The sequence below is a fragment of the Venturia canescens genome, chromosome 1 (genome assembly GCF_019457755.1).
Source record: "Venturia canescens isolate UGA chromosome 1, ASM1945775v1, whole genome shotgun sequence".
Lineage (NCBI taxonomy): Eukaryota > Metazoa > Arthropoda > Insecta > Hymenoptera > Ichneumonidae > Venturia > Venturia canescens.
This window is the reverse complement of record NC_057421.1, coordinates 9,618,562-9,632,659: the sequence shown is the minus strand read 5'-3', so window position 1 is coordinate 9,632,659 and position 14,098 is coordinate 9,618,562. Positions and strand designations below refer to the sequence as shown.

The 14,098-nt window shown below is 38.4% G+C and overlaps 2 protein-coding genes across 6 annotated transcripts; one reads left to right on the top strand and one right to left on the bottom strand.

Annotated features, from left to right (window-relative positions):
* Positions 1-2,725: 2,725 nt before the first annotated feature.
* On the top strand, positions 2,726-11,154 carry LOC122416616 (C2 domain-containing protein 3-like). 2 transcript variants are annotated; one of them, XM_043429686.1, is made up of 6 exons: positions 2,726-3,196; positions 4,147-5,614; positions 5,952-7,649; positions 7,815-8,006; positions 8,087-8,358; positions 8,495-11,154. In XM_043429686.1, the coding sequence occupies exons 1-6, from the start codon at positions 3,024-3,026 to the stop codon at positions 10,209-10,211; spliced, it is 5,520 nt and encodes a 1,839-aa protein (XP_043285621.1). In that variant the 5' UTR covers positions 2,726-3,023; the 3' UTR covers positions 10,212-11,154. The 2 variants fall into 2 exon arrangements, with proteins under 2 accessions (XP_043285621.1, XP_043285628.1); XM_043429693.1 differs by lacking the exon at positions 2,726-3,196 and adding an exon at positions 3,893-4,049.
* On the bottom strand, positions 11,088-13,971 carry LOC122416796 (uncharacterized). Of its 4 annotated transcripts, XM_043429867.1 has the most exons (6): positions 13,378-13,427; positions 13,246-13,300; positions 12,963-13,147; positions 12,276-12,469; positions 11,749-12,007; positions 11,088-11,586 (listed from the first exon to the last, which is right to left on the bottom strand). In XM_043429867.1, the coding sequence occupies exons 3-6, from the start codon at positions 13,059-13,061 to the stop codon at positions 11,458-11,460; spliced, it is 681 nt and encodes a 226-aa protein (XP_043285802.1). In that variant the 5' UTR covers positions 13,062-13,147; positions 13,246-13,300; positions 13,378-13,427; the 3' UTR covers positions 11,088-11,457. The 4 variants fall into 4 exon arrangements, with proteins under 4 accessions (XP_043285802.1, XP_043285786.1, XP_043285779.1 ...); XM_043429851.1 differs by lacking the exons at positions 13,246-13,300; positions 13,378-13,427 and adding an exon at positions 13,682-13,971; XM_043429844.1 differs by lacking the exons at positions 13,246-13,300; positions 13,378-13,427 and adding an exon at positions 13,446-13,471.
* Positions 13,972-14,098: the final 127 nt, after the last annotated feature.

The window sequence follows — 14,098 nt, the reverse complement described above, 5'->3', positions numbered from 1 at the left end:
GTCGTTTATCTCCGTTGGGGTAACATATCATTCGTAATGAGAAGAAAACGAGGAAGAAGGTGTCGTGGAGATTTGTCCTCTATTCGTTGAAATAAAATAGGCAACGAAACAAAATAACCGCGCAATAAATTATTGCGTCGCTCTCTTAACTACTGTACGTTCGTTATATTTTCCTCTCAAATACATGTACATATCAGTATGAATAAAAAGTAAAAATACCAGCGTAAATAAAAGTGTTCAACATTTCCGCGAATGTCGTACTGCTATGTAGGGTAAACCACCCAATTGCGGCGGCCCCCAGAACTAGTCGGTCCTGCGTGAGTGGGACGAGTTCAAAATATATCTTTCGTCGCACTCTTCCCACTCGTACAAAGAATAGGCCGTCTAACAGTTGAAGTCGCAATCGGGTGGTTTACCCTACGAGTCTCGCAGATAACTGTTCAGTTTTTTCTTTTATTATTTTCAATCCAAATCTAAGCATTCGATTATTACGTTCATCCAGAAACCCGCAACGACGATGATTCCTCGCCAGTAATGAGGGATCTCTTCGAAAAGTTTATGAAAAATGAGTGAAATTTAATTTATTTTTATACTGTATTTTAAAAAATAAATATTTTCCTGTACAATCGCTCAAATTTCGTTTCATTTTTACTATTTGACTTTTTTTTGGTTCGCAATCACAAACGTTCACATTTTGTGGTTATGTCGATCGATTAGAATCAAAAGGATCTCACGAAATATTTTTGTACTTGCTATTTGTTTGCATATTTGGTATCCATCGATATTCTTGTTACTGTGTTGTTCGATCAGCATTATATTTATATATGTCGTAGTGTACACAAGGATCAGTTGAAATGAGCTCCATCGAGAAGTGGGCAGTTGTATCGAAGGTATGAAAATACACACGTGTGTTTCAAGCATACATATGTGTATTGTGTAGTTGCGTTGCCTCATTCTCGGTCTTAACGTCCAGTTTCCTATTTCTATATTAGGAAGCACGGTCAGTCGATATATTTTGTCATAGAAAATCAGAATGTTTAATTGGCCAAACCAGCCTTTCGAATAGCGCCTACGAATAAGTGTTTTAATCCACGCTGCTATATATATATAATTTATCCATGTATATATACAGAGACATGGCCTCGAGTCGACGACATACACCAAACGAGAAATTTTTTACTACGCGTTACTACGGGAAGATACATCTATATGTACGTAAATTGTATGGACTGTGTATATATGCAAGAGCTGAAAACGTTTTATATACTTGTCACGTTGCCACATCGAGTGATGTATACATTCAAAATTCGTTCGATTTCCACTCAAAGATAACCTTGAAAATACGGCGAGATGACATACTTGGCTCGCGCATTTACGGGAAGCCGATAAATGTCTTTTTTCTCAAATACACATTTATTATGCAAGGTTCAAGTGTGACCCTTTGAATGCTTAGGTTCAGTTGAAATTTCGTTGGAAAAATACACTGCAATTCTGTGTCTCGCGTTACCCGGCATTCTTTCAACGCCAGATTGAAACATGATGCAGAGTCTAATGGGATACGTTGCGATTAGGCTGTGGATAATTTCCATTTCTCAACAGTTGAAAGTACTTGGTGCAATCGGTTAGATGTCCTACCACGCGTGATAAAGTGACCGTTTTTGCCATTTCAAACTATTATGAATGAAATGCTCGTTGATTATTTATTGGAAAAAGTAAATAACCGTTTTCTTCTTTAATATTTTGTTTAAATTTTTTGTGCGAAAAATCATCCTGTTCGATAAGAAAACAGATCTATTATTAGATTTACATGAAAATCGAATTCTTGATTTATAATTCCTCGTATAACCACTGGTACGGTGGGTATAATTCAACCGATAAATTATGTACCTGCCAAGTTATTGATTCTTGCTCTTTACTTGTTTTATTAACGGATTCTTCTCTCGAATCATGTACATATATAGACTATTTATTGATCAACGGAAGAGTACGTTCAGAGTACGTTTATAAAAGTTATTACCACAGCCGGTAACGACTTTCTTAACCTACTGACTTGCCCACAAATATCGAACAGTACGATAGTTTGTCATCCAGATGTCGCCAGCATTTTTTATTCATATCGACGTAAACATACGTGAATTTTACCGACTCTAATTTAGGATTTATGAATTTTTTTAACAAAAATCACTTGTCAAATTCTTGTCGATCATTTCCCTATTGAAATTAAGGCTTGTTAAAAATTAGTTGATTAGGAACATCAAAAACAAAAATGTGTATAAAGTTCATCAATTTTTTTTATCAATTTTCAGACATCGCATCGACTTGCGAGGCCCAATCGAAGTGCGATCATTTATAATTAATTGTGGATGACAAATTTTATGAATAAATAATTTCTCGAATATGGGAAAAATGAATTAGAACATTTTGAAAATTTCTATTCTAATTTTCTTATTTCATAAAATTAGCGATCGAAATTCCAACAAATGTTTTCGTCGTTAAACTTCTTCTTTTTCTTCTTTTTGTTTGTGGTTATAGCTCGGGATTTGTCGCTAAACAGACCAACGATTGAGCTCCGATTAGACGTTCGAAAATTCACGATAGCTCAAAATTAAAAATCAGTCAACGTTCACACGAATTTTTGTTTTTGATTTGTCTAATTAACTTATTTTCGACAAGTGTCACTGACAATCACCGACAAAAGCCTGACAAACGATTCACATAAAAATTAAGTCAGAAATCCAAAGTAAGTCGGCCAGGTTCATGGAGGTTGACGTATAGTGTATTTTAAACTAGTGTAAACACTAGGAGGGCTGCTGGACGTTTCGTTCTGTCTGCGGTGCATCGAAATACATTGCAAGATACGAAATGTATATATTTCAGTGAAACAGTTAAATAAATTTATCGTTGCGTTGATTTTAATGATCAGCAAAGTGACGACTCAACGTTTTGTGCTAAAGTTCAAAAGCCCCGTGGATTTTCTCGGTATTATTCATGTTTACAATTCTTAAAGAATAACAAAGGACGCAATGGAGGCGAAAAACGACGAAGCAAATTCCAGATCTTTGCCGCCTCTCGTTGAAGGTAAAGTTCACGGTTATTTGAGACTTGTCATCGATGAGATTGTTTGGTTAAGACGGAGCCCCGGAGATGTGACGGTTCTTGCTTCCTGGTGGGGTGAACTGGACAGTGCTCAGCTCAGGTAATTCAATCCGGAAATAATCATAATAATATGTATATGCGCGTCTTGCTGCCGCCTCTGTAGGAAGTCATAAGCGGTGTTAATCACTGAAGCTAAATAATATGAGAGTTTGTTACCTCCAGTAACAAAAATTTCAATTATGACATTGATCAAAGACAATAGTTGATTTCAAACTGTTGACAATTTGAATTCTACCAGTTGTGCGCATCCATTTTTAATTTGGTTCCGAAGTAAAATTGGTTTTGCTTTTTGACTTAGGATCAATGTTTCATCTCTCAGTTAGTGGCATTGACTCTTGGATTCCGGGATAAAATTTGCCAGATAGGGAATAAACTAGCTGCCAGATAGTTGTATCTCAGAATATCTTTGAAACTAAGGGCAATTTGTCTTGACCATAAGATTTTCAAAAGATAGTGACAGCTATATATTTTTGAGAAATCCTTTTCCATTACCATAAGGTTTGTATATAGGGTCCTAATAATCAGAGATGTGCAAAAACTGGTGATTTAAAATCACAGTGAAATGGGATATAATTTTATTTTATAAAATGAAACATAGAACAGGAAAAATAAATACTTTTCACATTCATTGTGCAACATAGTTGTGTGTTGTTGAACATCACAAAAATTTTCTTGAAAATTGAGTTTCATCTTCTTAGTTCACTTTGTTCATTTTCATTGCCAGAGATTTGATTCTTTATGAATGAATTACAACTCATAAAACTCGAGTCCAAAACTGTATGTCGGTTACTGGTTGATGAAGATTTAAAATCAGGGCTGATTGATTTTTATCATGGGAGTTAAAAAAACTATGATACGTCAATGAAGAATACAATTCACTGCATTCCAGAAATGTAAGGATTTCTTGGATTTCATATTTTCCCATCCAAACATAGAAAATAATGGAGTGTTGTTTGAATAACAATAGAAATATTATTTCTTGGTTCACAGACCTGCTGATATAAAACAGGGCGACCGTCGTATTGAGAGCGACATCAGTGAAATTTATGCGATTAGAACAAACCTGGAGCTGTTTGAGGAATACCTTAAAAATTGTGAGACGGTGGAACTAGTTGTGATATCTGAGAAGAATCATCAGGTTATTGGAACGGCTCAGGTAGCCGACCTCTCGAATTTGCTTTGTGGGAAATCTCATTCCCAATATGTTCCCATTTTAAACGACAATGGAAGCCGAATTGGCGATATTCACGTGTCAATGAAGTTCTCAAGCGTACAAAAAAATGCTAAGAGTCCAATGAAAAAGTCAGAAATGAAAATTCTAACAAAAGACTCTCCACTTATTGAAAGTCTGAGTTGTTCAAATCGTGAACCAAAAAAATCAGCATTCCCTTATGAAAATGATGTTCCGGTAGCAATAAAAAATGCCAAACAAAACGAGAATGTGTACAGATCGATATTGAAAGAACGTCGTTTGGACCCAGTGAATGCAGGAATCAAATCGATCAACGGAGTGAATGATAAACTTGTTGCTCAAGTAGTTGCCAGAGCTCAGAGGTTACGAGGAGCCATACTAAAAGAGTCTAGGGACGAAAATCCTTTAGCATTGAGTGAAAGTTCAACTGATAGTTTTGAGAGTGATTTATCAGCCAACAATGAAGCCAATTTGTACGGATACTTTCTTGGTAAAAAAATGTCACATTGGGAGGAGAAAAAAGCATTGAATGCATTGAGAACAACGTCGCCCACACCGAGTCTCATCGATCTCGCTGCGGAGACAATTCGAACTTGCAGAGAAGACAAAAATCCTCCGATACATACTGAGGATAAAATCCCAATGGTTAAAGATAATAAAGTTGCAGACAGTATCTCGGTCCCGGAGGTTCTTAGCCCACGTCCACGCGAAACTTTACCCATTGACTATGTTGACAGTCTCAGAATCGCCGTTGAATCTTTGACTCTTAGTCCTGCTGGTTACAGACGTGTTCGTTCTTCATGTTTGTCACGAGGCGATGGAATACCGCTGTCAGTCACCTATTTTGTTCAGTACGATTCGACTTTTGGTAATACAAAGAAATTCAATCGGAAAATCATAAATCAGAGTAAACCCGTTAAATTATGCTCGAGGAAACAAGTCGGTCAAGTCATATATTTCAATCACGAGGCCGTTTATGATCTACCGAAAACGTATCTCCGCATGGATGTACCGTTGAAATTCAAGATATTTCATCGCCACTTGAATCAACGTACTCCTACCGAACTGGGAATCGGCTCGATTTACGTCACAGATGCAGCTCGAGCACGTTCTCTAAGTTCGACTCAACGACTCATTATTGTTAATAAGGGAATTAAAATCGGTGAACTCAAAGTAACCGTCGAACTTGGATGCGATAAAATACACTTTGGAAAACAATTCGTCGAGGCAGTCATGTCGGCCAAGGAAAATATTCCCGTACTTGAGGTTCGTTAATTTATCATTGGCGTTTAATCTTTTAATATAAGGCATAATTCATTGGCGGTTCATTAATGTCCGACGTAATTCCAATTTATTACGGTCGCTAAACTACTTTGATTTATTAAGCTCGGATATTGAATGTTGCATGGAGCATACGATGGGTTCTCCAGCGTAATTTACCTCAGCGTAATTTGATTAACAAATTGGACTTCTTCATTTCAAAACGAATAATTTTCATAAAAAGTTAATGAATGGGTAAAAGCGAACTCGTTGTTTTTAACGTTGCCAATTTCAATAAAATTGACCAAAAACCTCAGACTGACTAGTCGATTATTTATTCCAGGTTTCCTCTGAATCGAGTCTGGAAACTCCAAGATACAGAACAGCGACAGGTGGTGAGTCAAGGGAGGAGAACGCTAAATCATCATCAACGTCGGGAAGCAAGCCAGAAAATTCCCGGAACTCAAATAGCGCAGATAGAATAGGAAGGCCAGAAATGAGTCAACCAAGGGATCTACACGAGGAGGAAAGAATTGTTGAGCGAGAAGATCCTCGTCGCGAACACGATGATAAAGTTTTGCTCCACGGTCTGATTTACGTGGCTCAGGGGAAAGATTTATCGTCCTTCAACACGTACCTCGTTTGCCGAGGTTTCTGGCGCGACGATAGAGCGGCCAGTCGTATTTGCACTGAAACGAACAACCCCCTTTATAATTTCCACCAACTAATACCGCTCGTGCACAGTCAAGATTTGCTCGAACGTACGAGAAATAATTGTATCGTCATAGAAGTTTATTCTCGCAAAGCAAATGGAAATGACGAACTTCTCGGGATATCGAAACTATCGGTACATCGGCTGTACCTTGCTTACAGCGACCCTCAGGTGTTGCCACAATTGTTGAGCTCAAAGTATCCAGTAATAAGCGTTGATGAATGGGTTTCGATCACTAATCCTGTGACTGGTCGGTCCTGCGGCCAAATTCAAGCTCTCGTAGCCCTTGGAACACCCGATCAAATCGTACTGCTAGAAATGACCCGAGGTCTCCGGGATTTCAACGTGACTTGTGACAATCGCGGGCCAGTCGATGGATTCTCGAATCAAACGAACAACCCCTCGAATACAAAATTTACTCAAAATCAAGAAAACCCTACGATTTACGAGAGAGCTAATCATAATTTTGAAAACTATCACTCGAACAACGAGGTCGTTGAAGATCGTAGTCTCAAGAATATATCTTGCCAGACGGAAATAACGACGGTGAAGTATTTTAAACAAAATAGCACCGGAGAAGAACTTACGAACGAGAATCGACAGAGCAACGTTTTGAATGTTATCGTCGATAGACTGGCACAAGCTCTGAATGCTCCAAAATCCAGTACCGATCAAGCCGCACAAACGGAAATAGATTTTCGTACGAGGAATTCAAACGAGAGTGCAAAAGCTCACGAAATTGAACCGCTCAATTTGAACCCATCGACCAACAACAGTTTCTCAGGTGACAGCGCCAGCGACGCCGATAGTCAAAGGGGTCGTTTTCTTCCGTCTCGAGAAATCTATCGAAGCGTTGGAGTTGGTGCTGAATTTGATGATCCCGTTAATCCAACGCCCAGCACGAGCTATGCTAACACGAATGTCGTCTCGATCTCTAAGGAATATCACTCGACGCATTCAGCGACAAACGTACCGGAACGTAAAAATGAAAACCCAAATTCATTATTGAATCGTGGAATTCCTGAGAGAATTTCCACAACAAGATTACACAATCCAGTCATCAATGAATGTTTGAATTCTGAGAGATCGGATTACGAAAATTCATCGTTTCGCGTCGTTGTTGAGATCGAGTGTGCTCTGCATTTGCCAAAAGTTGATAGAATCGATGATACTGTGGAACCTTGTACTTATGTGACTTTTCAAAGAGCACGAAATCGTAACGAGACCCAGTACGGATGTTACGTCGTGACCAATCTCTATCCGTTTAGTTGTACTCCGAAATGGGATTGGCGGTGCGATACAAGGCTTTCTAACGAATTACTGGAAAACGTAAGCCATTTTAAGGATTCTATTTAAAGGCAAAGTAACTATCATTGTAGAATGGTCGTATGAGAAATTTCTTAGATCAATTTTATAGCAAAAATTACGTTTGGCTGTATCTACGTAAATTTCCAGGATTATTGATATTAATACAAATACTTTTCTTCACTGCAGGAGGACAAGAGATTAATATTGAAAGTCTGGCGTTTGATGGAACCAGAAACAAGCATGGAAATCAATTTGGAACGAGACATAGTAATAGGTTTTTCTGCAATCGACGTGTCTGTTCTCACTGTTGGTTTTCCCGTCGTTTCTGGATGGTTTCACGTTATGGACTTCACGGGAAAATGCAATGGGCAAATAAAGGTAATTACTGTTTATTTTATCTCAACCGATCCTTCGTTACGGTGCAAATCTTGATATGAAATTTTTCAAAAAATTTAAAGGTGAGTGTAACACCGCTGGACAATATCGCGACGTTTGGCAAAACTACGGGCCAATTGAATCCAGCAAGATCGATTCTTCCGGATTTCGATTATTCCAATTTCTCATCACCTTATCCCGAAGATCTGCCTAACAACGGAGAAATTATAAATTCGGAACGCAGCAGTAATGAAGAAATCGTGACGAATCGCTCTCAAATAGAACACGAACCGGTGCTAGATATAGGCCTCAATCTCGGCGATGCGTCGATGTCTTTCCTTTCGCTATCGCTCAAGTAAGCACTTGAAACAAAGTACTCAAGGGTATCACGAATCCTTGCATCTCGTTCAAATATATCATTATATTTTCGTTGATAATTTAGCGCTCATTGAAACACACAGTGAAAACAATATTATTGGGTTTCTTTACAGACAAAAGCTCACAGAGTTGGACGAGATTAAAAAGCGGCTGCAAACGAGGCTGCACGACGTGACGAATACCGCGTTCGAGGACGATTTCGAGAATGATTTCGACACACCAGTGGCAGAAGATGACGATGCGAATAACGGGAATACCGAGGATTCTAGGAACGTGCTTCGCGATTTGGAGAATTGGGAGCAACCGAGAGAACCGTTTGAGAGTCGAAGTCTGATGGAGGAACGTGGTACGATGACAAATGGTAATCGAGCGCATAATCCAGAGGGTTTCGAAAGGGCGCGTGTGACGAGTAATAGCAACAGTGCGAGCATCGATGCAAATTTCACGGATACCGGATATTCGACGAGCTCGAACGTTCAATCGTGTCGAAATGTTTCGAACGGGAATCGTTATTTCGAAAATGACGACAATCGTTTTTGTTCTCGAAATTCTGTCGAGGAACACACGATCAATGGTTATGATCGAGCGACCATGTACGCTGGTATTGAAAATTTGAGCAACGGTCATTGCCCAAATCGAGCACCGAACGCACTGAATAGAACGGATGTTTTGAACGTGAGAAATTATCGAAGCGGCGATTCAGAGTCTCTGGATTTTCGAGGATCGAGCGAATTGTCAAGAAACTTTGAACCGCATAATGGATCGACCGACGGTAGCGAGGATCATCCGACCCGTGGAACCAGAATGCACATAAATTATTTGTTGGACAAATTAAAAACCCAATTGACTGCTGTACCGCCACCACCCACTACAAATCAACCGATGAAGCGCAATATCATGGATCTCATAACGAGTCTTCGAAGGGATAACAACAATTTTTCGAACGAAACAAAGTGCAATCGCGAGGTGAACGTCAGGACCGTACCAACTCAGACGGAGACGAATTACGCTCGTGAAATACCGTTGACCCAAATGTCTAATAATTCGACGGAAACTCGAGGAAATTTGATCTCGAACGAGAGGCACGATTCGACGAATGATGGGCAAACGTCGATCAAAACACAATCGATGAAACACAAAGTTTCGACCGCTGTAAGAGAAGAATTGGCTGCTGACGAGGGCAACGATACTCTTGAATGCGACGATTTATCCACCCATTTAATGACCACGAACGTTCGTCATATGGATCTTCAAAGTATTCTCAATCCTTTGCTTTATCAACACGTGATCCCAGACGTTCGCACAGCCTCGAACGGAGGAACCGAGATTAATTTGCAAAACTCTTCAAACGACTCAACTACACCCGAAATCGAAGATATTGTGCGCCTGGATTCAAGATACACAGACAATTTCAATTCTACGATCAACAGTGGTCTCAGCAGATTGCGAAATCTCATGGAAACTGAGAGCGCATCGAGATGTGCTGCCAGCGTGACAGGCACTTCCGAAAACAATGAAATTTTCCGTATAACTCCTTCAGGAATTTCTGAAAACATCGATGGTAACATCGACGTCACGGTTATTCACAAACCATGCAACGATGATCTTATGGCGAGCAATAGCGTTGATTCGACGACGACCATTTCGTTGGATAATGATTTTCAGAATGCAACGGAAAACGATGACAACAGCTCGTTGAATTCTACGGAAACTTCGGTTTCCGGTGTTTCGAGACAAGCTCCGGACGGCGGTAATCCGGTAGAGGAATCGGGCACGTCTGTTATGAGTAAAAAACAAATTGATTCCCAGGAGTCTTCGTCAACGAGCTGAATTACATGGAACAATGTAAAAAAAAAAAAAAAATGACAGCGAGTTCGTACCTTGCAAGCGTTTTTCCGTATGGACATTCCTGAATTTTCTCCCTAGAAGTTCCTTCGTACGAACTTACGATATGCCCGTTCGAGAGAAAAACTTAAGAAAATATTTCTCAGTATGGCGAACTTCGCTCGTATCCAAAAGTGAAATTTCGCGTCGTTTCCCTCGAATTAACGAGTTTTCGATGTTTTTTTTTTCTGTAAATTTCAAACAATCCTGCGAGAAATCTTAGATTAATTCCAAACAATTCTAAGTTCACGAGTGATGAAACACTTTTTTAGTAACTTTTTGTTAACGCTTTTTCACGGAATGTCGACGGGTATTTCTTCTCGCAAATTCTTTCCGAAAAACCCTCAATCATTTTTCTCTACCAGTTTAAATATTTGCATGCTCTATGAAAGAGTGAGAAGAAATAGGCAAAAAAAATTGAACCTCGATGTTCGTACGTAAAAGCTTGAACTGACAGTTGAAACAATAATTGAAATACTCGATGATTCCGAGTGTTCGGTTACTCTCAAATGACTGAATTAAAAAGTATACGTAATTGAAATACCGTCTACAGCAGAGAATAATTAGCATCATTAATAAATAATTTATCAACTGTTTGACGAAATGATCGATTGATTTCTACACGCTTGAATAAACAGTTATATTGTTCCAAGTATTAACTGAATAATGTAACAATAGGTCAAATATTTTTCTACGATCATTCTGTAAATAGATATTATTAAAGTAGTAATTGATTAAATTGTTTGGAATAACGTTCCTCGGCGACAATGATCTAAAATATATCGTTGAAACTGAGAATAAGAAAAAAAACGTCTTCAACAGTTCGATTCAACGATGGAAATTTTATTGAGACTCTTTCAACGTTAATAAACTATTAATACTCAACAGAGTTACAGGAATAAACGATGAACACATTTCCCGATGGCGCGAATATTATTTTCGTTCTTTAGGCTCCAATATCCATTTGGATACAGAGATAGGCAAATTCGAAATTTAACATTGTCGCTATTCTGAGCTGTGACGAATTCCGGGTGAAAAATTTCTTTGGGTTCGTCACTTTTTCGTTTTAACTTATGGAAGTTCGAAGTTTTCCTCCAACGTAATATTCCCTTTGCAGATATTTGTCTAAGTCGCTGAGTTTCATATTGAGCACTTTGAGATTTTTCGTATCGCTTTATCTTTGCTCTTCTCATTAATCTTTGAAATACGCACAAAGATAAGCTTCTTGTCGTGTCCACTTTTCGATCTCGCCAGGATGCATCAACCATATTTTTGCATCTGTACCATCGTGCAGATGGATTTCTGAGCAATCGCGGAGTTTCTGTAACCAAACGGATTGAGTAATTGTGTGAAAACTCAATTTTTCATTTCAATCGGAAAATCCATCAGAAAATTACGGTAATTTACATTTATCCAAATTTTATGATGAAAAAAAATATTTTTAAATATTGAAAAATTTAATAATTCAATGACTATATCTTACACGGAATTCTTGTAGTTCAAGCTTCGTGTGTTTGGAGAGTTTGCGTCGTTCTTCGACCATGCAAGGACGACATAGGAAGACTTGATTATTCAAATGCCAGTAGTCACCCGTTGGTTTCTTACCGCAGAGTTCGCAAACGTCGTTGTTGCGTTTAGTACATTTTATTTGAACGCCCAGTTTCATTCTCATCTTGCCGCCGAAACTATGTTCGTAAAGAATTCGACGCTTCACCGGATCGATATTTTTGTACATTCCTGGACTTCAGTATTAAAAAATAAAAAATTAGACTCGATTCTTGTGACTGTGGAACGAGAACAAAAACGATCCCAATTCGAAAACGAAAATTTGATTTTCTAAACCCTGTGAAACGAAAACAAAGTTTCCATAAAATCACTATTTTTCACGATACTGGGAACGTTTTCGAACACGTGAATCGAAGAAACGATAACGAATAAAAAAACTTCGATTATCTCGATAACGTAAATAAATAGTTTTGTCATTTTTTACCATTCACTTAAATTTCATACCCTGGATTTTTATTCATCGATACCGTTTTTCGTTTGGCAGTCGATGCGAATGGATATTTAAGGCTTTTAACCTTCGGAGATAACGTCCTAATCGTATAATCGCCTGGGGCTGGATAATCTTCGGTATGAGAAACGTGAGATCCGAACCTTGCAAGCCCACTGTAGCCCTTTTTACTCAGGCTCTCGGCACGTGGCTAAAATTATGAAATATTCATGTATCCCCCTTTTCTGAGTCAATGTGTTGTCCTGTTTCAGTTTTCAATATATGTCTATATAGTTAAAAAGGACAGTTCATTTCCTGTCGCGACGGCAAATCGATTTTTATGGTAGCAGATAAAAGGTCGAAGAGATTCCGAAGACTCGAGAACGCGATTTCATTGGAATTTATAATTCAAGTTATAAAAAAAGTAAGAGAGCAATAATTCAAAACAAATGTTTTCATTTGTTAAACGAAGAAATTTTTCGATTTAGTATTGAAATAAAAATCTCAAATTCCGATATTTTTTCAAGTACGAGCACTTCGTTTTCCAATTTGTTTATTCAAATTTTGTCAAGACGAAAAACTCTATGAAACATGGCGTTAATAAATGAAATTTTGAATCGGGGAAAAAAAGAGATTGAAACCAAAGTGCCAACGAAGTTTTTACCATGTAAATATATGAACACACTCATGAACTCTTTTTTTACCTTCTCTTTGATAGCCTTAAAAGATTCAGAAACATTATATTTCCCGGGTCCAACGTTTGGAAACTCTTCTCGAGCGTAATAACGCATGAAGGAATTCATGCCACTTTTGGAACTGGTATCCCGAGGACATACCGAGCCGAAGCATATTTTTTGTTGGTCTTGTCTCTTCACGATGTATTCAAAGTCTAAAGATAAAAAAACAACAACATACTTTGTCAATATGGACGTTACGCAACAAAGAAAAAAATGGTACTTGTGCACACTACAGCACTACAATGCCTACAGCAGTGTCATCGAACTCCAAAAACGCCGATATTTGTGAGATGAGATTTTCCGCACTGTGGATGTATATAGCGATAAAACGTATTTTCGAGTTTCAGTCGCGTGTATCGATATTATTATATTATTATTATACTTAGCGGTGGCGGTTGGTTCTAGGGGGCATGCATGCCGCGCGCCACGAGACTATATATGCACACGTACCGTCTCGACATACCCACATTACAAACAGGAAGTTTAATAAGTTTTGCGATAATTGCAACTCGTCCTCTACTAACCCCATCACCGCCCCACCCTTGCCTCTTAACTCATCGCTCGTTACTATCTCGTTATAAAAAACTTAGTTACCCCCTTAGCCGGCACCGAGCGAATATTACTATGGCAACGACCAATATAAGCTTATTTTTTTCGTCGAACGTTTATTATCGACTGAAACGTACCTTTTACCCTCCATTCCCTTTCAACTTGATCGATGGTGATTACAAAGATGCCCTATTTTTCTCAATTTATTGTCGACAGCGACTTTCACAGTATTTTAGGTTATATTCGTCTGCTGTGCTCGTACGATATTTCACGATAAATCAATACTCAAAACTAATTTACATGAACAGAGCCGGCTATTACTTTCAACCCAATGTTAGAAAAGAGCTATTGAATTATCAACATTTCCGATGCTGTGAATGTTTTTATCGAAAATTTCGAAGGATTAGTGCGAAACTGATTGGTTCACCTTCCATTTTTGATTGTTAAATGAACTTCACAAATCTCAGATTCCAAGTTTCGAAGTTGTGCTTCAAGTGCGAGTAGACGAAGGAGTTTTTCGAAATTTGATGCCGTCTGCTCTTTTCGTATAAAGA